The sequence below is a fragment of the Drosophila montana genome, unplaced genomic scaffold, assembly GCF_035044405.1.
Source record: "Drosophila montana isolate Dmon_TW-CO22-7 unplaced genomic scaffold, ASM3504440v1 contig_402_1, whole genome shotgun sequence".
Taxonomy (NCBI): Eukaryota; Metazoa; Arthropoda; class Insecta; order Diptera; family Drosophilidae; genus Drosophila; species Drosophila montana.
This window is the reverse complement of record NW_026998739.1, coordinates 2925296-2951033: the sequence shown is the minus strand read 5'-3', so window position 1 is coordinate 2951033 and position 25738 is coordinate 2925296. Positions and strand designations below refer to the sequence as shown.

The following is a 25738-nucleotide window of genomic DNA, read 5'->3' as shown; positions in this document are numbered from 1 at the left end:
GTCCTTTCACTTTTATTCAGAACTAACTAACTATAGCATAGTGTTTAGCGCATTGTGCAAATGTTTTTGTAAAATTTTAAATTTGACAGTAATTGTTATATTAACAAATGCTAAGAAAAATCCTCTTGTTTAAAAGTTTTTTGGTTTTGAAATCTTATAAATAATATATATCAAATCTGATTTGAAAATATGCATAAGCTGGCAGATATATATACATTTTTTTGTAATATTCCAATATGCATGAGTTTTAAAATAAACATAAATCCGAATATATCTAATAATTAGAAAAAAAAGCATCCTTTATACGTTAACCTTAATATCCTTTCCATTTTTACTGCATCTGCTTGACATCATATTTAAAGATTTCTACTCAGTACACATTTCAAAAATATTGTGTTTTTCTATCTATATCTCGTTACACATATTTTCTATTAGTTTTGTAATCCTTCTCATTCAGTTATGAAACTTTTTTTTAGGTTTTATAATTGTTTAATTGTAATTTAATGCCTTTAAATATAAGTTATTTTTTTATTAATATTTAAAGTGTTTAGAATAAGTCTCGAAATGTTCAAAGAATTGTAACTTCGCTTTAAAAGCGATTTGATTGTTATTTTAAATTAAAATTAAAAAAATTAAAATTATATTAGGCAGATATGATATAAATTTATCTTCCATTAGCCTAAGCTTTTAAATCTTCAATAAACCTAAGTTGTAAAACGCACCTGTCAAAATTCACACATGCATTTTAGTAGATAATTTTTTGCAAAACTATATATTTTATATATCAGAGCCAAAATAATTCAAACAGTTTCAGCTAAGCTTTCGATTCCGTTGTTGAGCGCTTACTGCCTCACACATTTTCCACAGCAAACCTTGTGTTTTTGAATAACTGTGCTCGGCATTAATTACGACAACTAAAAGTATGCTATAAAAATGTGCAATTAGTAGCTTTTTCTCTCCCTCTCATTCAACCGCTGCAATTTACAGTTAAAGCTGCGCTTCTTTGAGCTGTGCTCAAGTTTTTACAACTATTATATCATTTACTCGTACACAGCAGCACTTTAACCGGGGCGGTGCCGAAATAAGGGGTTGCCTATTTTTTTTTTCTTGGTTGTCTGTTAAATTTGCTGTCTTTGGGCAGCGACAACAAAGACCTTTGCACACTGCAAAAAACCGTAGAAAAACGAAAGCAACGTTTTGACCTCTTTATAAAAAGCCTGAAGGCACGAGAAGACACACACACGCAGACACACAAGCACACACAAACACATTTGATACAATGGTATTAACATTTCTGCACTCACACAAACACACACACACACAGGCACACACACACACACACACACAAAGACACACGAGCACAAACACAAGCGAGCGCTCGCCTGTCATTTTTTATTGCTTGATTATATAAAATTTGGCTCGGCTTTAATTTTATGGCACTCATTTCAATATCGTTGTGATTTTTGCAATTTGATTTGTTTTTTGTTAGCTTTCATTTGGTTTTCAGGCAACTCTTTTCTAGTAACATTAAAGTGCAATCATTTTTCAACTGTTCACACACGATTAAAAGTTTCTGCACACACACACATGTATATAGTTTTTCCTTGAACGCACCGTCCGCTTATTGGTCCTGCGAGGATGTTGTCAGCGCAGCGCACGAAAACGTTTTGTGTCCTTTGCCAGCGACCAGGCACGAGTCTGGGGCCACAGCTACAAAAGCCGAACGGGACAACGGAACGAACGAACCAACGCGCACACGAGCTCCGCTCGACTGCTTCCAGTCGTGAGCTTGCACAGGAGCTGAGCTTGATTTCTGCAAACTAGTCACATTGCCGACACGCGCGCACTCTCTCCCTCTCCCTCTCTCTCTGTCTCTCTCTCTCTCACACACATTTGCGTGCTCATTCTATGTGCCGCGCTGTGCTGTTTCGTTTTCTTCTTGTTTCAATTTATAATTAATTAATTTATTATTCGTGCGTTTTCATGCTTTAATATTAGCTTGCTCATACTCTCGTTTGGCTCGTTCGCTCTCTCTTTCTCTTCTTTTTTCTCTCTGGCTGAGTTTTGCGCTCTGCCTTCCAGTTTATAGCAAACTTTCAAGCGCAACTGAGAGTAAAGAGCGTCGGCCTGGCTCAGGTAGAGTCTGCCGCCAAACAAATAGCAGCAGAGTAAAAAAAAAATAAATTTGGGCCCGCGTTACAACACTTACAAACACAAACAGACATACGCACTCACACAAACTCACACACACTCATACGCGCACGCATATCCTCACACAATTGTATTTTGATTATGCCCGGTTCGGTACGCCGCATAGCTTAGATATTTCTACGCACAACAATGCGACGTCGTGAAACCGCCCCCGACCAGCTCCCCTCTCAGTATCCCAGTGCCATCTGTACCCTCCTCGCCCTCACAGCAGTCCATTGATAGCCCCAGTTCGCCATATCAAATATTTATAGAAATAAGAAAAGGAGAAGAATTTACGCATAAAAATAAAGACAACGCACTGGCTATGCCCTAATTTAACAGATAATTTGCTAATAAATGGCCGATGTGCATATATCAAATATTATTATCGCCCTTTTAACTTCCCAAGTGAGAGTTTTGTGATAATGCAGCATAAAGTATGCAAAGTATGAAGGAAAAAAAATATTATTGTTATAAAACATTCATCCCCGAGGCGATGGACTTGGTGATAGTATCTGAACAAAATGCGTACAAATAATAAACTATCTTATCTTCTGCTAACGATTATTTAGTTTTGTCTCTAAACTAAACTATTAAATAAATATAATATAATATAGACTATATTAGAAGTATTTAAGCGTTTTTCCATAATCTTTCGAGTACATAATCTAAATTAATAAATTATTGCAACCTCTCCAACGTTTCTAGGGTATACGAGGGAAAGAAGAAAAAAATTGAAGAGCAGGCAAGCGGGGCAAAGTTTTGCACGTTTGTCATAGAAGTGAGCTCTAATAGGCATTTAGATCATTTATTTTATGCACAGTCTTATAATAAAAACGCCAAAATATATCATTTGTAATTATAATTTGTGGGCAGGCCCCGAAACGGGCAAAGGATATGGGGAAGTTGTAGCCCCATCTCTGGCCAGGACACAGCTCTGTCTGCACTTGTCAGATGATAAAGATATTTTTACAAAAGCTGCTGCCAGCCAAACAAATGGCTCAAGTCAACTGTGGCCAAACAAAAGAGTTACGTAACAATGGATATAACTAAGATACAAGAACAAAAATAAACACGAGACGCAATAGACAAACTATAGACAAGTGGAACCTATCCACCAGATGCCCTGCAGCCCAAAACTGTTCGGAAAAATCAAACAAAAGCTGCTTTTATACAAAATTCTATTTAATAAAATACAGAAAAGCCAATTTGCTTGCAGAAATATTATAATATGGAAAGACATAATTTATAATCATCTAACTAGCTGCAAATTGTTGGATGATGTAGTTTTACGGGGGGAGAATCCAGCATAGAAATTTGTAATATGTATTTCTTTTGTGCATTTTGCAAATGATATACTATATTAGTGATATTTTTAAGTAATAAAGTCAACGCTGATTTAAAATAAAAACTCGCTAAAATTCGCAATGTGTTTTAGCCTTAATTGACTGAAAAGGCATGTTTCAAGTATTAGTAACATGCATAATATATACCAAAAATGTATTATTTCCATTCTTATCATTCTGCAACAAATATTTTGATAATAGAACTAACAGCAATAAGACTCTTCTTTAAATGTCTATACAATTTATTTTGAGTATTTGAGTCCACTAAATCAAATAAATAGAACGAAACTAATGAAATTAACTTAAACACATTTAATATCATAAATAATAATTAATTTAAATAAAACAAAATATTTTTATATACTTTTAAAATTTGTTAAACTTGATCTTATTTTCCTTAGTTTCGTTTTATAATAGTTAAATTAAAATTTATTTTATTTATATTTTTAATCAGTTTCAAATCTCCTGATGCTGGGCCCCTTGATCCTTATTTTTAAAAATAATTAAGAGGTGCTTTCTTTTGTTGCAATTCTTTTAAAAACATTTATGTCCATAGTTGAGAGCTCAATATTTTTATTTATCTATAAATCTCCGTTTGGACTAATGTAATAGATCATTAAATTTACGATATATGCCCGGCAATTTAGAAGTAAATTAATCTAAATTAATTTTGGCACATGCCCTAGAATCATTAGTAGAGGGTATACAAACTTCAGTCTCTGGCACATCCCCGACCCCTGCCCCTTACTTGCAACACATTGAGCTGTTGCAGGGGGCAGCTTCTGTTTTGTCTGGATGCTTAATAAAGCATATAATATGATTATTAATCAAATGTGGCGTATTGACTTTTCATTTGCTGAAGGATGCGGGATTTGGAATTAGCTTGAAGCGAACGTTCATATCATAAATCAGTAAAATGTGCTTGGGCGAAGACGGGGGCGAGGACGAGAGTGAGGAGCAGGGGCCGTCGAGCTGGAGAAAGTTTTGCACTCTGACCGTGTGACTGGCTTTAATGGCAGTTTGTTTGGATTGTAATACGGCTGACAGCTCAATGCTGTTTAATGCGCCAAACTTACGAGCTGCGTACACATTTTAATGAATGACGTCGTCAGTGGCAAGGACAATGCCACGCCCACCCAACCACCCACCACCCCTCGAATCGCCAGCCCAGCAGAGCAACCCCAACCGCCCAAGGACAAATACTTTTCGACTCGAGGCGGCGCACAATTTCAATGAACTTTGATAAATCACTGCGGACGGGGAGTGCGGGGGATTGCGGAGATTGCGGGGCAACGAGGCCACACCGAAGCCCCACATGGATGATTGAACTTCCTATTTTGGCTAAAATAGGCAACCCGTCTGCCCGCACAGTGAGAAAAACACCTCAATCTTATTTTTAGATCTACAAAATAGGCCTCCCATTAAGCCACAATTCGTTTTCTTTATGCAAATTGATTTTTATGCTCCAAGCGAAAAGCTTCTATTATTTTACTAATTACCATCAGATTAACCAGGTACATTATATTTAGATATCTATAATTGAAATAGCATTGAAATCTTATTTAATCTGTTCAGGCTAAATTTATGGGTTTTAAATGTATAATTCAAAAGCTTAAGGTAAAAGAGAAACTCTAAAAATATGATGTAAATCAAAACAGGGCCGGAAATAATACAAATTAAATCTTGATGCGTTTAATAAAAGTTTCAAAATATAAACTCTTCTTAATGGTTGTGGGAAACCTGATTCACGAAACAAAACTAAAGTTGAACCAGCCACTTTTTATTCATCGATTATGCAGCCATCACTTAAATTTATGGCAGCTTTAAGGTGAATCGTTTCGAATCAGGAAAACCCAACCCAACTCAATACCACAGCACTTTGTTTTAGCTTATCTTATAATCATTACTTATCTGTTTATATTAGATGACATTAATATCTACCTATATATTGGGGACCTGAAGAAATTTACTTTTTCTTAATATATGGTTATATAATACCGAGAAGGACACGTCGATAAAAACTATATTTTGATATGCTGCAAAAATGTATGCTATCTCTTTATCTTTATAAATATGTATATATAATTAAGAAATAGAAAACCATTATTATTATCTAGCGATAATCCTTTAAGAAATTTCTTTCGTTATGCTTTAAAATGATGTTATCCCTTTATCTTTAATCGTCTGTTTATAATTTACAGAAATGTAATACGATTATACTTATTATCTGACGATAATCCTTTGGTAAAATCATCTAGGCTTAGCACTTGCTTTTATTTCCATTCTTTTTCTCTCATTTTGGCTTTGGCCAAATACTCCGCCAGATCATTTCAATTTGCATATCTTTTGGCTGGTAAATACATACTCACTCCCTCACAGTTCCCTTTCCTTCCCCCTTTTTCCTGACAGAAGGGACAGTTTATCAGCACAGTTAACCACACACAGCTTATCAACTTTATAACATGACACAAAACATGCCCAGCTAAACAGACATGCGTGTCTGTGTACGTGTGTGTGTGTGTGTGTTTTGGTTAGTGTGCGCATACATCCCCATAATTACCAGACACTTGAGCCACATACTTAAATCCTTGCCTTTGAGCAAACAATTCCAGAAAATTATACAGCACCGGGACAGTCCTTCTATCCCTCCCGCTCCCCGCCCCCTTTCCAAACCCTTCTCGGTCTCACAATTAGCCACTGTCTGGGCCCTGTTGCCATGTTTAATGCATCTCTGGCTTAATATACGAATTTGCCCAAAAAAAATGTACGCATACATTGCGCATACGCCGCGTGGTGCGCTGCTCAAAGGGAAAAACTTTCCCTATCGAGAGAAGACGGGCTAGCTGGCTGAGGGACACGAATGAGTTGTAGAGTAGTAACCGCATTTACTAGCCACTCGAATTGTAACTCCCATGGGGAAGCGCGCTGCGAAATAGCAAAAGCAAAAGGCTAAAAACACAAACACAAACGCAACAAGGCGTAAAAAGCTGTATAGAATGTTGCAATCAGTTAATTTAAGTGCAGGCTCAAACCGGGCAAAACAAAACAACAACAACAAAAAGTAAGCGGAAGCTCGCGGGCTGCTTGGCTAAAAGATACCCTAACAATGCAATAAGCTGTGTATTTTGAAGATTACGAATTCAGCTATTTTCTAGCTAATTTCGGCTGTATTCAGAATAGGAATTTGAGACTGATTTGTCTATTTTTGGCCTCTCAAACGCAAGTATTAGCAAACCTAGCTGCCAATATGTGCTCAGCGAGCAAATTTGAGCTATTTCGAGATACTTTTAAAATTTGATCCAGTTACTTTTTTCTTGCTGTTTCGCTTTACGATTGGTGCCTTGCATTTTAGTTTATTTTGTGGTTCTTTCGTCAATATTAAGAAAAATTCATCAATAGTTGATGAATTCAAATTTGATTAAAACTTTAAATATTTATAATTTCAATTATTTTGTTTACTTTAAGTATTACATATTTAAGTCGCTTTCAAGTAAACCAAAATAATAATAGGCTTTGCTATATCACAGGAATCTAGCTACACTCACGTAATATACGCTGTACTACAAAGAAGACTTATCTTCCCACTATTGTCAATCTATGTCCGACGTCATGCTTCCCCTTTCTATGCATACGCTGTTCACAGGGTATAAAAAGCGTAGCAAGGGCAGCCACGAGTAGCAACAACAAAAAAAATGGAAATTTCAATGTGCATACATATATAAACAAACACGCAGCAGAGCAAGAGAAATCTACGGGCTGCTAAACTGTGGGCAAATGCGGGAAGTGAGAGGAGTTAGACAGAGAGAAGAGGTGGGTTTTGGGGGGAAGAGAATTGGGTTCTCTGCTGGCAGAAACTTGGGCAGGTTTTGCTAGCTTTGCCTGCGGGCAGACCAAGCGAAACTAAACGCACCCACACACACTTAAACGCACACACATAGAAAAGGACACACACGCACACACACACACACATACACACATTCACACAAAAGCACAAGTGGCTACTAATGCAAATAATTTACAAGTAGCAAATGTGGGCGGTGGGCGTTCAACGTGACAGACGCCGAGGCGAAATGTCGACAGCAACAACAACAAAAGAGAAACAAAAATAAAAATAAAATGAAAGGAAAGGAAAAAGCAATGAGAACAGCAGCAGCAGCAGCAGCTAAATACGAAGAAGACCAAGCAGGAGCAGAGAAGAGAAGCAAGTAAAAGGACATTATGCGTCTTTTCACATTTGAGAAAAAGGACAAATTTGTAAGGACAAGTGTAAGTGAGGAAAGCATGAGAAAACCCCCAACATATACCCAACCAACCACCCCACCCCACCCCACCCCACCCCACACACACACACACACACACACGCATGCATACACTTTGTGTGTTCACAGGCCAGTCGCCATTACATGATGTCGAGTGAAAATCAATGCGCTTAATTTGTGGAAAACAACTACAACAAAAATATATAAATAAAAATAAAAGCCGAAAAGAAAATTATGAAAACTATGAGCAAAATTTGAATGCAGTACAAATTTGCTGTTCTTTAAAGTTGCTTTAAAGTCTTAAAAGGTTCTGGTTGCGGATTCCAAGCTAGAATAAGCGAGTTTTAAGGATATGTCCAAGCAGTTGGCAAAACTATTTTTAATTTTTACTATTTACATTTTTAAAGTAGTTCCCTTGTGTATGTGCACAATGAGTGGAAAATTCCTAAAATTTCTCCTTCCGTTAGGATGAAAAATTGGTGAAAAACTTTATTCAAAGATCTATAGAAGAGTCCATTAATATTTGTATTTCCAAGACTAATTTTCTGATACACTTTGCCTTTTCAATTCAAGAGTACATTTTAGAAAAAAAAATTTTCCTTCCAAATGATTTCGATAATATAGTTCTTTAAATGGGAATCGCTTTATAAAAATATATATTTCTTCTTGCTTATCCTACTTTACTTTACCAACCATTTATATTTCTATAAAAATAATAAAGCTTTAATCCAATAAATATATATAATAGAATCTTAATTTATCGAGCACTCAATAAACTTAAGGTTTCGTAATTATATATAGCACCAAAAAGTATGCTACAAACATTTTGTTTTCCGCAAAAGCCAGAAAATGGCAAAAAGATTTTAAACTAAGAAAAAGCTACATAACAAACAGACTAAATTAAACATTCAGGAAAAAAGAACGCATGGATGCATCCAATTTAGAGACTAGCTCTAGTCTATATATGTCTAAAATGTATTAATTTTGTATATGTTGATTTTATTCACGATTTCCGCCAATATTTTTCAGAATTTAGAACAAGCAAATACAAACTTGAAATTAAAGATCACTACGCATTTTAAATACTTTCACTACCCAAGATTTTTTCAAGGTTTAATATGAATTTTTGGATTTTTTGTGTCATATTCAGAATATAATTCGCAGTAAAATGACAAGAAACGCAAAAGATATTATTAAGACACATTTTTCATAATATGGATCATATTTGTCACGAAACACAGCAGAATTTTGAAACTGTGTAGAGGGTATCTCCCAGTCTTGCACTACCGACTAAATGCTCTAACTTGTTTCTACCCAACTTTTTGTTGTTTTTTTCCCAACATTTGATCTATTCTCAGAGCTTCAGTTCGTTTAACATTTTTCAGCTCCTGAATTCGGTACACATCATTTGTCAGCTCAAATGCTTCAATAGTTTACGTTGCATGCATGGAATAAAATAAAATATAAAAGCGAGAACAAATAAAGTACAAACAAAAACAAAAAACTGTAACCGAAATAAAAAAAAAAAAAACAAAAATACAAAAACAAACCGGAAAATTCTTCAACTTTAGCTGACTTTTCAGAATTTTTGCGGCGACATCGTCGGCGGCGGCGTTGGCGCGTGGAGGTAATTGAAGTGACGTTTATGAATGTCATCCGTCAAGCACTCAAGGACATTTACATACACACAAACGTACACACACACACAGGCACGCACACACACACAGAGTCAGACACACAGGGACATGCGTGGGGCGTTCGGTTGCTTGACAGATGCGCGTTACAGAGATTTTTTGTATAGCACACCAATACACACAATGCACACACACAAACACACACACACATGCACGCACACAATGGCACACACAAGCTCAAGTCACATGGCGCATACGCCGCGTTGTCGTCGTGTACCATGGGCAATATAGAAACTTTGTAGCATTAAATTGTAGCGCGAAACAAAAATATTTTGAATTCAAAATAAGAGTAATTAGTTAATTTTAATCGTAATTTTTAAAGGCATTAACAACTATCATACATTTTACGGCTACACTTTACACGCCACAGATGTTGCTAAACAGAAGTTAACTTAACAGCTGAGTGACATGTAAACAGTTCTGTTAAGTTACATTGAAAGCTTATGTATATCTTGATTATTTGAGGAAATTTGTTTTAGATGTCCCATCGTATCCTATGGAGGATGTTAGCTGCTGCTGCTGTGTGTTTGTGTATGAGTGTGTGTGAGCTTGTGTGTGTTTATTTATGTGTGTGCGAAACAATTTAAAAATAAATACAAGAAACTAGCGCAGAACGTGGCGGCAATGGGTCGAATGAGCGCCTGCTGGGCATCAGAGACGCGGTCGGGGGGTCTATTGCTAACCGCGAGGGCAGAATGATAGATTGAAAAGGACTTGAATTGTGCTGAAAAGGACTACCTCCCACTCCCCCTCTATTTCACTCTCTCTGCCAATTTGGACAGTTTGTTTGTTATACGAATTGGACACGTTTTCGGGTTTCTCTACAGTTCATATGTCATTGTCTAGTTCTAGTTCCACACGCATCGTTTCTCATCATTTAAATGATTTGCGTTTTTCAGCTATTTTTCATGCACAATTTTTACCTTTTGCATAGCTGACGAGCCGCAACAGAACTCAAACTATTGAAAATATAAAAATAGATATGTGTACATACATGGTAAAATGTTCGGGGACTAAAGCCAAGGACTAGAGGGTTAAAGTTAAGTATGAGAAATACTAATATATAATTCAATATAAAATTTAAAATTCCTCTAAAATAACATTCTAAATGAAAACTATAATTCTTGACTGGATTTACCTATTTAAGTTTTTGAAATAACTTTCTCTTGAGCCTGTCAAACATAAAGTCGCTGGTTCAAACTGTGTACGTATCTAGAATAGAAACGTATCGAACAGCCCACGTGTTGGTCTTTCATCTTATTCTTTGGATGCGTGGCATGCAAATGTGGATGCCACAGTGGCGCAGTGCAACGCAGTGGCAACCCACTTGGCTTGTCTACTAATTAAAATGCATGCAATAACCTGAAGCCTTTGTTGCCACATTGATGTTGTCGAGGTTGTTGCTGCTGCTGCTGCTGCTCATGCCACTGTTGTTGTTGGTGTTGTTGTTGTTGTTGTTGTTGCTCGTATGCGTAGAAGGACGCACAGTGTTCACAATTTGCACAAAGTGCTTGGACTTGGACTTGGGCGGGGCAACGAGCTGGGGGCGCACTTTTCCTTTTAAAACGAACTATTTTTTTTTAGTATGGCCCCAGCTGCCTGCCCCCTTGCGACCGAAGCCAAACTATTGATAGCTTTATAAGCAACATTTTTAATTGTCTATCAGCGCATCTATTTTTAAGTACAAAACTTTCATAAAATGTCCTTGCACTAAGCTCAGCTGGCGCAGGATCACAATTTCCCAGCCGCATGCATTTTTCATAAAAGCAATTTAAAGGTCCAAGTGAAGCAACTGTTGCTGTTATTGCTGCTGCTGCTGCATGTCGTGCCACGTGTTGCAACAAAAAATTAATGCAAATTTGCATAATAAATAAACACAATCAAGTGCAACGGCGCAACGAGCAACAAATTTTTGCGTGACTAACACAAAGTGCGGCGCATTGCAGGCTCATTTTTAGACTACCCTGGAGTATGCCAGCTCAGAGCGGGTATATTTCTCATTTGTAAATTATTTAGTATAAAAAGCTTTAAGCAATTTTCGGAAGAAAATAATCATTTAAGGCCTCACAACACTGGTATCTTTTTGAAAATAGGTAAAAAAGGTATAATGGGTATAACAGACAGAAGGAGGCATCTCCCACGCCGTTAAGTATACATAATCTTGGTCAGCATCAATAGCCGAGTTGGTCTAGCCGGTTCCGTCCGTCTGTCCGTATGTCTGAACGCGTCCAACTCAGAACCTATAAGAGCTAGGGACTTAACGTTCAAAATTCCGTAGGTCTAATCCAATCCAAAAGTCCATAACTTGCCCCGTACCCAAGTAATCGATAATACCCGAAATGGAAGTCCTCTTTTTTGAATAAATCTCTTGGGTTTTAAGAGCTAGAGTCACCAAATGTGACATGTAGCTTCTAGAATAGTGTATACAAATCAAATATCTTTCATTTTATAGCTAATGCCACCCTGCGAAGCAAAAGGATCAGTGTATCCCTAGTCGGGCTCTCCCGACTAGAGCACACTTATTTGTTTTAAATATGCACAAAAAAAAAACAATGCACCATTCAAAGCACTACAAATTTTTACACAAAACTTTAAAACACTTAAATATCGAAACATAACTTTTTTCTGTATTGTAAAAGCACTTCAAAGCTATTTTGTTTAAGCCTTAAGCTAATTATAAATCAATAAATAAAGAATTAACCAGTGTATAAATATTTTTATGCTGTACATTTATATATACTAATCTATATAACTACATATAACTTATTATTGCAATACTCAAATTATTAGTTATATTTATTAAAAGCCCAAAAGAAAGTGTGCTTTCCTAGAGATGTTCTTTTAATACTTTCTAAGCTCTATATATGTTTGCAAACTTATAAAAGCTTTAGGGTATCCAATGGTCGATCATTGTCGACTACCCACTTCTTGTTGATGCTCTTAAAGTAGTTTATTTACATTTTATGGTTGAATGCAGTAAAGCGATTTACAAAATTAGAGAGTGCTCCATGGAGCTTATGAACCAAATAAATGGATTTGTTGCGACAGTGCATGTCGAAAGGATTTCCTAAACAAATCGAATTGAAGCGCTTTGCAGGAACAGAAATATGCATAAAAGAGTTAGGATCAGAGGTGGGAATTGAAATAATGCATGTCTTGAGTAAATCTATTTAGGAATTTAAAAAAGCGTAAAAATGTATAACAAATAGCTTTTCAGATAGTAAAAAAGCGTCTATTTATATAACAAATAGCTTTTCACATAGTTTTTAACCTTAGATTAGCTTAGGTTAATAATATTTCTTATTGACATATTGTATATTTAACGTATATTACTTACCCCGAATGTATATGTTATCAAAAAAGTATAGTATGAATCACTTCTAATGATTTATTAGCCGACTTTTAATTGGTTGATTTTTGCGACGACCTGGGCAAAAAGAAAAAGGGATACATTGGTATGTTAATACACAACTAAAATATAGATTATACTTATTCGATTTTACGATTTTGGGGTGAAACGGCAAACTACTCTATTTACTGTGACCTTTGGGAATAACGATTTTCGTATTTTTTGCCCACTTTATGGACTTGACCATGAAAATTTAAATATTTTTAATATTTTTTTCGATTTTACAGACACTACGAACTTATTGATCTCTTCGCAAGCAATTATACAATATAACTAAATAAAGTCAAAGATTTTCTAAGCAATCGTTAGAATATCTTCCCGGCGATATATATATAAATATTTGACAAGGTATATCAAATATTTTACCCAGCTTATTCATACATAAATTGTGCTTCGCATTAATTGTTTGTTGTCTCTAAGCAACAATAATGTCTCCATTTAAGTCGCAACACTTTGCTGCTCATTATTTTAATGACATTTGAAGGCAATTGTATATTCAAAAGCAAAACGCATAAATTACGCAAATGACCTTGAGATTCGCGAAGCGCTTTTATTACAAACGTCAAATTTTCGATATCGAGCTTTGAACCGAGCAAGCAAAACGAGTGGGCGAAGAAAAAGAAGAGAAGCGCCAAGAAAAAGAGAGAGAGAGAACCGGTTCGCGTTGAACTTGACCCGCTCGCGCAGTCTTCATTTTGGGCAACTATTCGCTACGCCGCGTGCAGCTATGCGGCAAATCGCATTGTTTACAAACAACATTCTAGAAATTGCAAAAGAAGCAACAGCCGCAGCAAGAGTATGTGCTAATAACAACTACAAAGACAACAACAACAGCTGTTGCCGTTTACATGCGACGTCGCCGCTTCCGTCATGCGAGCGAAAGAAAGCTTTTGCGCTCACAGACGATGATCGCCGGCAACACGATTGCCAGAAGCTTTTTGACCAGACCGCCGCCCAGCTTTTGCGCTCTGGGCAGACAAACTGGCCGCGGCTCTAAGCTAGTTTTAGTTTGGAAATTGACGCGCTGACAACACGCGGCAAACGGCAACAATCTATAAATAAATTGAAAAATTAAAAATTTCAGTTAGAAACAAAAACAAAAAACATTTATATGCATAAGCAACAACAATTTTCTGTCGTGGAAAATTGTTTTGATTTTGAATTTCAAGTGAGTGCCGAACAGATTTCATTCAACTTTTCGCATATGGCTAAAGCAACAAATCACAAGTGGATATGTCTGTGCGAGCCAGTGCCAATCGCTCAAGATATTCATTTGTACATATATACACACATGTGTATAAACTGTAAATCAATCGTTTGATTGAGCGATCGATTGAGCAGCGCCCATTAATAAAAGCTTACCTCATTTGGCATATATTATGCGTTAAAAAGATCATTATTTGGCAATTAAATCAGAAACAAAAATATAAGTTAATTAATTGAGTTCCAAATTTGATGACATATTATTATCCCGGACTTAGGATCATCTCTTTCTTTAACAAACTTTAAGTCCCAAGTAAACTTTCCATAATCACGGTTCAAGTTCGAATTACTTCATCACGATCGCCGCAAAGTGAAATCTGCGCATGGTTCAAAGAGATTTTTGTCTTAATGCAAAAAAAAAGTTGTTTTCAATAAAGTTGTTACCGAAATCTGTAAAAACTAAATAGTTGTCAAAAACCAAAAGTCTATTTTTTCTTAATTTCTCTTTGTCAACAGCTTAATTGCTTAAAGAAAGCTACCCTAAAGGATTTAATTAAATTTATAAATTTTAATAGGCATAAATATAATTGATAAAATTGAAATAATCATAAATACATTAAAGAAAATAATTAAAATAAAAAAAAATTGTTTGTTCCAAACAGAAGGAAATATATTAAAATTGTACAACCTTTTTCAAGTGACAAAAAGTTTTAAAATTGTGTTCTATTTATATTAGTTTTTAAAATGAATTGTCTTTTTTTTATAAAAATTTATATTTACGTTTGAAAAAGTTGTATTCTCGGGGAGTTTATGTAATTTTTTTCCACTTAAAATCAATTATTCTTGTTCTACAAAATTAGGTTTAGGGTTCAATGGTGAACCTGGCGTATACTTAACGTTGCACACATTAATTATTGATATTAATAAACTTTGCTCTCCAAGCTGCTATGACTTAATGAATCTGCGCCTTAGTGGACATTATATATATACATACAAGATCAAAAAGAATTGCATTTTCGCAAAATATGAACAATGTAAATACATAGAATATATGTATGTATATCATCTGATGGGCAATGATTGATTGCTAATTACTTTGTTTTTACTAGACTTGGAGCTTGTTGACCCATTCAATAAACCCTATATATAAACTGCACCCACAGACACGATTTGTAAACACTTTTTTCTATGCCCTAATAATAATCAATTATAATTGAGAATGCATTTCTAGAACGAAGCCCCAAAGCGATATTCTTATATTTGCGATGATTAAGCTTTTGATATGTATATTTATGCTTTTGCTTTTACGTCAGAACTCAACGAATTATTTTATTAAATGATTATACTTTTAACCAAATTTTAATCACAGTAAAATGTTGCACCAAAAAAATGTGAGCTGGTCACGCGTAAAGAAAAACAATTTTCCTTTTTGCAACTAATTTAAATGAACTAAATGAGAGTTCTATATACTTTTCGAAGAATATATTAAATAAACAAAAGAAATATTTCCTTGCGAATATTTTAATCTAATATTTATATATCTTTAACATGTTTATTTTTTACATATCGTCGAACTGATTGAATATTATTTTTATAAAAATGTACATATATGTATATATATATATTTATAGGTTTTCCTGCGATTCAAGAAAAGCGAGCAGACATTGACGTCACAAAAAGTCTAATCAGCTGCCGAGCTCAGTATTTTCGTGAAAGTACAAATTTCCTGAAGTTAATCACCAGCACACACACACACACACACACAGATACACTCGCACACAAACGCATACGAAGTGCCCTTGGGCAATAAAATAATTAGAATTACAATAAAAATAGGCAAATCGCGAAATCCTCGAGAAAAAAATCAAGCCAAGGCGTATATATATATGATTGAGCGCAATTATTGTTATTACGCATAATTAATAACAAAGTAAATCAATATAAGGACAAGCATATATTTATATATATCTATATATATATGCTAAAAAGATCACTTGAAGTCTTGAAACATCAACTCATTGCTGATTAAGCAGCACTCCACACATATATACCCTGCAATTGAAGCACAACAATATTACAAGAAAAAACCTATCAACAAATACAACTTCGAAACAGAAAGTGTAAGTAAAATCGTAGCAATCAACTTAATTATGAAACGAAAAGACAAAAAAAACAAGTTTACATTTTTATTAAACAATCTATATCTAAATTTTCATATATTTTATTTAATTTTATTTTATTTTTTTAGTTTTTTTTCGTACAGTTTATTGCCACGAGTAACGGGGCAGGCCGCGTGGCAGTTGTCCACAACGGGGCTTTACAACATATTCGGCAAGTGGGTCAGTCTTGGATGCGAAATATCAAGAGTTGCCATTACATTATGTGCATAAAAATGCAACAACCAACGACAACAGCAACAACAACAACAGCAACAGCAGCAGCAGCAGCAACAACAAAAACAACAACAACAAGACGTGTCAGCAGCAACAGCAACAATTACAACAACAAAATGTTTCATATGTTGGTATTGGCGCTGCTGCTGTTGCAGCTCATAAGCGGCCAAATCGATCCGGTGGATGGCCTCAAAGTGACGGTAAGTTAGTAAGTTAGTTAGTTGGCCAACAACTACCAAGACTACAAGTATTTGCCAATCGACTATTGGGTAATGTCTTTATTTAAGAGTTGAAAGTATCCAGCCGTGCGTATACTTGATATTTTATATTTATCCCATTGCTTTTAGACACACTTGCCCAGGCCGGAGTCATAAAGTTAGTTACATTTATTTAATAAGCCCTAAAAGTTGAAGTACGTAACTTAGCCTACTCAGCGCTTAAACCAGTTGCGAATTGTTACGTAAAATATTAGTTAGGCGTAAGCTTCAAACCGAAACAGCCTTAGTTTTTAGTAAGATCTTTAACAAAACTTAAAGCATATGCATGCTTTAAGTTCAGTTCAGTTCATAAGTTCAGTTTATAAGTTCAGTTGAACTGGAACTAGCTAATAACACCTTCCCAAGTATTTTAATATTTGATAGAATTGTCAAATATAAAACTTCTTTGGTCAAAAATATCTCTTTTGTAATCTGTAATATGTATCTCTTCAACAAAATCTAAAAATGTGATTAAATAGCTTAGCTGGTAAATAACATTATCTATTATCTGCGAGCAGTACAACTACGTGCCCTTTTTATTCTTGCACATAAATCTCAACCGTTTTTTATCAATCTTAATTTTACTGGGCAAATTCAGCAACATCCGATTTTTGAATAGGATCTAGACCTTATCATGGAGCTTAACATGTGTCAGACAGTTGGGAATCAATAAAACAAATTTCGTTTGTACGATAAGATATTCGACACTCAGTCACAATAATTTTGGACTTTGGTTTGGGATTAATAAAAAAACTTGCGAAAAAAACTATGGCAAATATAAACTGACACATATCAACAGGCTCAATAAAAAGAAAGAAAAAAAAACACGGAATGACCAGTATGTTCAAGTGCATTGAATGATTGTGACTACCGATTATAATCTATAAACATGTATACTATATTTTTAAACTGCTCTAATGAGCTAAAGATAATGAGTTTAGCTCATTAAATGATGAGTAATTATAGTTGCTGTTAGATAAGCATTAATATCCTGAGCGATAACTGGAAAACCTGGCAAACTTTTAACTTTGATCGGGCGATAATAGAATAATTTATGTCATGCTCCTATATCAGTCAAAAGGGCCCCGCTTTAAAATTATGTATGGCTGATAACATTTTTTGAAGGTTGTTCCAATTCACATGGTAAAAGCTCTAGAAACCAGCGCGTGTCAAAGTAAAACAATAACAAATCATAATTACCCCACTTATGGGTTCATATATATTGGGCATTTTGTCGTATTAATTTGGCCTCTCTTCCGTGCACTTGCCTGATTAGTTAAAATATCAGCGGAACATGATTAAAGAATGAAAAGATTATTTTAAAGGCAAGCGCAGAAATGCAAAATTAAGTGAATACACTTAGAAAAAATCTGAAAACAAATCTGCAATTAAATATTTTAATAGCAGTTGTGTATCATCAAGGATCATAATTATGTTTCATCAAAGAAAATAAGAAGAAGATGGAATGGATTAAGAAATAACTGTACTTGTTTATAAATTTTGGAATTGCAAAAATTAATGAAATAGAAATTTCGTTCAATAGGCTGGCCTAGTTAACTATTGATATTTTTCGCTAAGTGTACATAGTTTTATATGTGTGCTTGTTTATGTGTGCTACGTATTCGTTTATAAAGCAGCTGCGATCACCCGATTAACAACAAAAACAGCTACGCACATCAGCTGATTGTGCTCAATAGTTGTGCTCCGGCTGATAAGAGAGTTGAAGTACAAACTGTGACAAGCACAAACATAACCTCGCTTCCGCCACCCCCCATGATCGTGACAAAGCTTTGCTTGCAAAACTTTTGCCACGCCCCTCACACCAATGAACGGCACACGACGCGCTGCCGCTGGCAAAGTTTTACCGATGACGCGCTTCTTGTGCTTGGACTTTGCCATCCGTTGTCGTTGTTGTTGCTGGTGGGTGATGCGTTCGCTACTGAACGAAAAGTTTCGTTAAGCTTTCACATGCACGCCTTTGTTGTCGAAGCACAAAAGCGCGCGAGAGAGCGGGAGAGAACACGCTTGCAACAATAACAAACGTTTATTTTCTTGTTTTTCTTGATTTTGATAAAGTGACTTAAGACCATCTAATCGCAACGCCCACCTGGGAAATATATTTTAGCATCTAAACAAAATATACACTTGAACTTTGATACTGATTTAGTTTTCCAAATATCCCGTAATGCTAGGGTGAGCCATTTGTTTGCTATAAAATTATTAATAAACACGCAGGAAAAAAAAAAAAGTGGTGTGATCATTAATTAATTTTTGTCTGGCTTGCCAAATAAAAAGCTTGGGAAAGTTTTATATGGGTCATGCATTAAGTGTTGTAGATAGTGCGAAATGATTGAATATGTTAATTACTAAAATGCTAATATTAGTTATCAAATTAAAGATTTCGCAAAAAAAAAATTAATAAATCAAATAAAATGTGTCTGTCTAGGTCTACAAGAGACCTTTGGAATCAAGTACTATACACATTTCTACATAAATATTATACATGATTAAATTAAAGTCAATTATAGTTATTTAAAACCTCTTCTGAATAATCATGTTCGGTTTTTTTGCAGGCCACTCTCATAACGAATCACAACTATCCCGTGGAGGAGCACACGGTGCATACGCCCGATGACTATATTCTCACTATTTATCGCATACCCACCTCCCCGAAGAGGCAGCAACTGAATGAAACGCAGCAGAAGCCTGTGGTATTTTTGCAGCATGGCATTCTGTGCGCCTCGGATGATTGGATCATCAATGGGCCGGAGACATCGCTGGCCTACATGTTCGCCGATGCCGGGTACGATGTGTGGCTGGGCAATGCGCGTGGCAATACGTACTCGCGACAGCATAAGCACATACATCCGGATACATCGGATTTCTGGAAGTTCAGCTGGCATGAGATTGGCGTCTATGATCTGGCTGCCATGCTGGACTATGCCCTGGACGTGAGCAACAGCAAATCGCTGCACTTTGTGGCACATTCCCAGGGCACAACCACATACTTTGTGCTGATGTCCTCGTTGCCCTGGTACAATGAGAAGGTGCGCTCTGTGCATTTGCTGGCGCCGATTGCCTACATGCGGAATCATTCGTTCATTCTGTCCAAGCTAGGCGGGATATTTCTGGGCTCGCCCTCGTTCCTCACCTGGGTATTGGGCAACATGGAATTGTTGCCCATTACTAGCATACAGAAGATCATGTGTGAGCATGTCTGCTCTGTGGGTTCAATGCTCAAGTTTTTGTGCTCCGGACTGCTGGATTTTATTGGCGGATGGGGCACCAGACATCTAAATCATGTAAGTAGAAGCAATCCTTACTGGAAACTAGAATTTTAACTATTTCAAGCAAATTTCAGACCCTATTGACAGACGTTTGTGAGACACATCCGGCTGGCGCTTCCACCACACAAATTATACACTATCTACAGCTATACACATCGGGCGATTTTCGACAGTATGACCATGGCAAGGAAAAGAATGAGATTATCTATCAACAGGCCGAGCCGCCATCATATAATGTTCAAAATATCAATAGCTGTGTAAATATGTACTACAGTGAAAATGACTATATGTCCGCTGTGGAGGATGTTGAGTATTTGGCCACATTGCTCCCCTGCGCGGATCTCTATAGGGTGCCCTACAAAGACTGGAATCATTATGACTTTCTGTGGTCTGTCAATGTCAAAGAAGTGATAAATAATAGAATAATGGATAAAATGCACAGTTATGACATCGATCACGACACGGACATGAGTTTCTAACTAATATATAAGTAAGCGGTCCCAAGTATATAAAAAAACAAAAACAAAAAAAAAAAAGCTTAGCCAAATCCAAGAAGGGTACTCAGAATGTAAATACGTGTAAATAATATGGTTAGACATGAGCATGTGCGTGATATATTTGGTAATGTTAATGTTTAAGTTGCAAAAGGTTTGTGAAATGCTTCTAGTAAATATAATTTAGATCTTAGTACGCTATAAAATATACGATACATATTTGTTTTTTAAAAACACCGCCAAACTAATGTTATTATTAGTAGGAAATTTACGATAGCTTATTATCGATAGTCATTAAACTCCAACTCTGTTGTTAACAGAAAACTCCCGCATTCAATAGATTAGTCAGTTAAAACAATATGGGCCTTTTTAACATCTACCTAGCTAGCAAATGATATAACTCTCAAAATAGAGTATGATAATTCAGTACTTTTGAATATACGCTGCCATACACATAACATATTTTTTAAATTGCCGCCAGAAGGTCAAATGTTATTATCAGGGGAATCGATAGCCCACTTAACAGAAACGGCTGCAGTTAACAGCTAGACTCTTTCAACTTAACCCGTTGACAGTTTGCCTCCTGCCTAACAGCTCTCATACTTAACACTGCCATTCGCTTTCAGTATAAACAGTTATTTTAAGGCAAATAGAAACAGTATTTTCACCACATTTTGATTTTTTTCACCTCTTTTTTATAATTATTAAAATGTATTGCTAAATATTTAGGAATTTCCTCAACTGTGACTTACCTGTAGATAGTACCAGTGAAAAGTAGCAGTTAACCGAATATCGCTCATCTCTAATATGTATTCGCTGAGTGTATAACGCAAGTAGTTAAATTTTTTCACAGTGCTGCTGCACAACAACAAATACGGTGTGCGTAAAATCACCGAAACAAAAACAAAAAACCCGTACAATTCGGTTGCATTTGATTTGATTTTCGCACGAGATTAGTTCACATGTAGTTGTTTAATACAAATTCCATATCCAAAATGGGTAGGTAATGGTGAAAAACAATTATATTTGTGTCTAAGCCGCGACGCTGTGTACCCCCACCTTATTCGTTTTGCGTACTAAACCAGGGCTGCGTGCAAATACAGCAATTTAATATTCACAATTTTTGGCAATGTAAATCAACATCAAAAATGTGAACTACCTTTTACAGCTTCCCAATCGATAAGTGTAGGACAAAAAATGCTAGTGGAGATTACCACGGACGGCGTACCGAAGCTTCACTGCCCCGTCTGCAACAAGGCGCTCATTTCGCTCGCCGGCTACGTAAAGCATGTAAAGAAACACGAACCGCCGGGCGGCTTTCAGTGCCGCTACTGCGACATCCACTATTGCCACGAGGAGGAGCTGAAGGAGCATGTGAAGAGCACGCACAGCGCCTACATCTGTCGCCTGTGCGTGGACGGCAATGTTATATTTGGCAGCGAGGCGGAGCACGATGCGCACATCGAGGAGGCGCATCAGGATCGCAAGTTCAATGTGTGCCTAGATGCCATCGAGAAGCCGTTCAAGTGTGAGGTGCGTAGCTGGGCTGATGATGTGTAGCTGTTGCCAATTCCAAGTTTCACCTGTGCCCTTTGCAGATTTGCGGCAAATGCTTTGCGGATCGTGAGAGCAGCCTGAAACATCATTCCGAGCACGACAACGCGTTGCCCGTGGAGTGCAAATGCTGCGCCATGCGCTTCTCCTGCCCCTCCACCTTGGCCAAGCATCAACTCAAGCGTCCCGACAGCTGCGGTCGTCAGTTGCCGCGCACAAATCGCCAGCCCTGTGGGTGCTCCAGCTGCTAAATTCCCCAAAGCTTTGGCCAATTCTAATCACTTTCTCTTGCAGTGCCCGCTGCAGCAGAGACAGTACCCGCCGAGCACGCTCAGCAGAAGGTCGTCAAGCGCAAACGCGGCAGGCCCAAGAAAGGTCCGCCGGTTGCGCCGCCCTCGGAGGATAGTGAGGATGATGTGCCGCTCGCCAGCAGGCTGAAAGTCCAGGCGCCTGTCAAGCTGAAACAGGAGTTCATTAGCAGCCAGGAGCTGAGCGATTCAGACGAGGAATATCCTGACTTTGAGCCCAACAATAGCGATGAGGAGCCCGATGCGGTGCAGTTTAAGCTACCCACTCCGGCGCTGGTCAAAGAGGAGGCCATAGATCCGGACTTTGAGTACCAGGATGCCAGTGCCTTTGTCAAGATGGAGGGCAACGGCCTCGACATATATAGCAATGAGAAAGACAAGCTGCTCGATGTGCTGCTCAGCACGGACGAGAGCCTGAAGCCCTTTGAGAATCTCAAAGTGGAGCATGCAACGGGCATACTGGATGAGATTGCCGCAGTGCCCATGGCCAAGCACAATGGCGCCGAGCACATGGAGGAGGATGTGCTGGCGCTGCGCGAAACCGAGCCAGACAGCGCCGAGGAAGACGACGAAGCGGAGCAGCTGCGTCCGCTGACCAAATCCAGTGTTAAGCGAAAATATCGCAAACGCAATGCCACGACTTCGCCCATGTCGGAGGAGACGACGTCCTCAACAGGACCACGACGCGTGGCCAAAATAACCAAAAAGGAGCTGAAGGAGCGCCTGAAAATGTTGAGTAAAATGGAAAGAACCTGGAAGTGTCCGCACTGTGTTAAAATCTATCACATACGCAAGCCATACGAGAAGCATCTGCGCGACGATCACAAGCTCAACGAGCAGGCCATCAAGGAGCTGTTCAAGGATGCGGATGCGCACGCCAAACTGGACGAAGAGGTCTTCAAGTGCAAAATATGCAGCAAAATCTATTTAGTGGAGAAGCGCCTGGAGACCCACATGAAGGTGCACGGCCAGGATGGCAATCTCACCCACAAGTGCCCCTGCTACTGCAATCTGTTCTTCGCCAGCAAGGAACAGGCCACCCAGCACGCACACCAGAAGCACAAGGAGCTGCTCTACTGTGAGAAGTGCGACAAGTATATGACTGGGCATGATAGCCTCAAGAACCACGAGAAGAACTATCATGCCCGCAAGGAGCCCCGTAATCTGCCGCGCAATCTGATCTGCGATAAATGTGGCAAAAAGTTCACCGGCCGCACCTCGCTCTCGGATCATGTGCGCTCCGAGTGCGGCCGTGTGCCGCTCTATGAGTGCAGTGTCTGCTGCAAGCGGCTTTCCACGGCGGGCATATTGAAGACGCACATGCTGCTCCATCAGTCGGAGACGCCCTACCAGTGCGACAAGTGCGGCAAGACCTTCAAGGTAAAGGCGCAGTACAAGTCGCATCTGAAGACGCGCCACACGGACTACAAGCCTTACAAGTGCCATGTGAGTATAATTGTAGGAAATGCTGAAGTGTGCTATTAATGCTAGTCAGCTGTTAAAAGTTAAAGTCTGTTTCCAACGTCAGTCTGCTAATAATGGCAAAGCCTTCTATTAATTGTTATGTCTGCTAAAGTTTATCGTTAAGCCCTGCTGTTGACGTTAATATCTGCTGTTAAATTAAACCTTGCTAGAAATGTTACCGTCTGCTGTTAAAGCTTAGCCGAACTGTTAATTCTGATGTCGGTTAAAGCTGAGGCCTGCTTTAAAGGTAAATCTTACCAAAGTATAATAGTAAGACCTGCTTAAATCCTGCTGGTCTATAAAGTCTGAATATAAAGCTTAATTATAGTTAAATAAGGTACACTTACCCTCATGAAAAACTCCTCACTTTCCAGTTTACTTTAACTTTTTTTTTATACGCTCTTTTACAGCTCTGTCCCAAGGAGTATCCGTACCGTGAGAGTCTGTTGACGCACATGACTGTACACACGGGCATTAAACGTTTCCTTTGCAATAATTGCGGCAAGCGCTTCACTTGCATCTCAAACCTGCAGGCACATCGCAAGGTGCATGCGGACACCTGCGGCCAGTTGCCGCTAAATGCCAAGGCGACGCAATATATGGGCGTGCAGCGGGGCAAGCTGCTGATGGGCGCCAAGCCAGAGGCGGGCATGGAGTATGAGGAGACAAAAACCCTGATTGCCCAAGATGTGATCGATCGGGATATGCCCATGGCGCAGGAGCTCAACTTTCCTTCCGATGGCAGCGCGCCGCTGGCCACAGTGCCACTCAACTATGCCTCCTCGCATCTGGTTCCGCATATTGTGCTGCAGACCATGCAGGCGGAGGCACGAGCACACGATTAGTTTAGGTTCTAGCGGTTACACTTTAAACGAATAAAGACGCTTTTGTATATTGACTAAATTTTTAACTTACGAGCTACAAACTTAATCCTACTGTTTAGTTTAGTCTAAAGTAGGGTTGCTGGAAGCGTCCAATGGGCATTCGTCCTTTGCTTCGCAGGCGTCGCACGGCCTCGCGTATAAACTTGGGCTGCAGTGCGCCCGATTCGCCCTGTTGCTCCATCACGTCCAGAGCTGCAAGTCAATGGGGATTGATTAAAGCTTTCCTAACTGCTGTAACTACCGCTTACCCTCTTCCACGACCTCGCCCACAAACACCTTCGCTATGCCAGACATTGCTATGACCACATTTTGTGAGACCGAGCAGCCGGTTATGGTCTGCATAAGACGCTTGACCGCGGCTTTGGGAAAGGCGGATCGGCGATACATCTCATACCGATCTAGCTGCTCTTCTGTGAAGTTGGACACCAGCACCCTGAAATTAATTACTTAATATGCTACTGTGGCATTGGTTTATGCAGCACTTACTGCATGCGTTCTCGTTCCTCCTCCTCGAGCTCCTTTTTGGTTTTTAGTTTCTTTTGAGAGGGCTCGCCGGAGTCACCGTCCGCATCAGCATCTGCTTTGGCATCCTTGCTATCGGCATCATTGCCCTCTGCCGTGTCGGATGTCTCACTATCTTTCCGGCTTTCGGTGGCTGTGTTAAAGAACTTTAAATCGACATCATCGTTGTCACTTAGTGAATTTTGCGTTGGAAACAGAATTTCATCCATTTCGCTAAAAGTAAACAGCTTAAAATAATCGAACAGCCACCACCATTTATCGGTAGACTCCGCACAGACATTGTTCAACACTGCTTAAGATGATTGTGAATGATATATCGATATCGTACTTAAAAGTTTGTTAGAGGCAATTTTATTTAAAGAATATTTAATTTAAATATATTTATGCCTAGGAATCAGTAGTTCTTAAACCATAAAAACTACAATCTAGTTGGCCGCTTTACGCAAAATTAAAATTTAATGTTATCACAAACTT

At 38.0% G+C, this 25738-nt stretch overlaps 4 protein-coding genes across 24 annotated transcripts in view; 2 read left to right on the top strand and 2 right to left on the bottom strand.

Annotated features, from left to right (window-relative positions):
* The window catches only part of Nckx30C, a 63168-nt gene extending 41746 nt beyond the window's left edge, over nucleotides 1–21422 (bottom strand). For 15 of the 17 annotated variants that reach the window (XR_010437968.1, XR_010437969.1, XR_010437970.1 and 12 more), the window contains exons 1-2: nucleotides 21285–21420; nucleotides 12827–12916 (exon numbers count right to left, since the gene is read on the bottom strand). The gene's annotated coding sequence lies outside the window, so the exon portion shown is untranslated. Of the gene's footprint in view, nucleotides 1–1614; nucleotides 1721–12826; nucleotides 12917–21284 lie in introns of those variants that run through there. The other 2 variants (XM_064697606.1, XM_064697605.1) reach the window with 2 other exon arrangements.
* LOC135439022 (lipase 3) lies at nucleotides 13908–20776 on the top strand. 2 transcript variants are annotated; one of them, XM_064697622.1, is made up of 5 exons: nucleotides 13908–14066; nucleotides 15733–16221; nucleotides 16365–16694; nucleotides 19325–20053; nucleotides 20113–20776. In XM_064697622.1, the coding sequence occupies exons 3-5, from the start codon at nucleotides 16452–16454 to the stop codon at nucleotides 20515–20517; spliced, it is 1377 nt and encodes a 458-aa protein (XP_064553692.1). In that variant the 5' UTR covers nucleotides 13908–14066; nucleotides 15733–16221; nucleotides 16365–16451; the 3' UTR covers nucleotides 20518–20776. The 2 variants fall into 2 exon arrangements, with proteins under 2 accessions (XP_064553692.1, XP_064553691.1); XM_064697621.1 differs by having other exon boundaries at nucleotides 16350–16694.
* On the top strand, nucleotides 20419–24761 carry zf30C (zinc finger protein 30C). 2 transcript variants are annotated; one of them, XM_064697620.1, is made up of 5 exons: nucleotides 20419–20528; nucleotides 21701–22065; nucleotides 22131–22317; nucleotides 22381–23840; nucleotides 24269–24761. In XM_064697620.1, exons 2-5 carry the CDS (start codon nucleotides 21730–21732, stop codon nucleotides 24701–24703), a joined length of 2418 nt encoding a protein of 805 aa, XP_064553690.1. In that variant the 5' UTR covers nucleotides 20419–20528; nucleotides 21701–21729; the 3' UTR covers nucleotides 24704–24761. The 2 variants fall into 2 exon arrangements, with proteins under 2 accessions (XP_064553690.1, XP_064553689.1); XM_064697619.1 differs by lacking the exon at nucleotides 20419–20528 and adding an exon at nucleotides 21390–21531.
* Nucleotides 24233–25510, bottom strand: Taf11 (TATA-box binding protein associated factor 11). Of its 3 annotated transcripts, none has more exons than XM_064697628.1 (4): nucleotides 25229–25510; nucleotides 24991–25175; nucleotides 24774–24934; nucleotides 24233–24723 (listed from the first exon to the last, which is right to left on the bottom strand). In XM_064697628.1, the coding sequence occupies exons 1-3, from the start codon at nucleotides 25471–25473 to the stop codon at nucleotides 24798–24800; spliced, it is 567 nt and encodes a 188-aa protein (XP_064553698.1). In that variant the 5' UTR covers nucleotides 25474–25510; the 3' UTR covers nucleotides 24233–24723; nucleotides 24774–24797. The 3 variants fall into 3 exon arrangements, with proteins under 3 accessions (XP_064553698.1, XP_064553697.1, XP_064553696.1); XM_064697627.1 differs by having other exon boundaries at nucleotides 24233–24711; XM_064697626.1 differs by having other exon boundaries at nucleotides 24704–24934.
* Nucleotides 25511–25738: the final 228 nt, after the last annotated feature.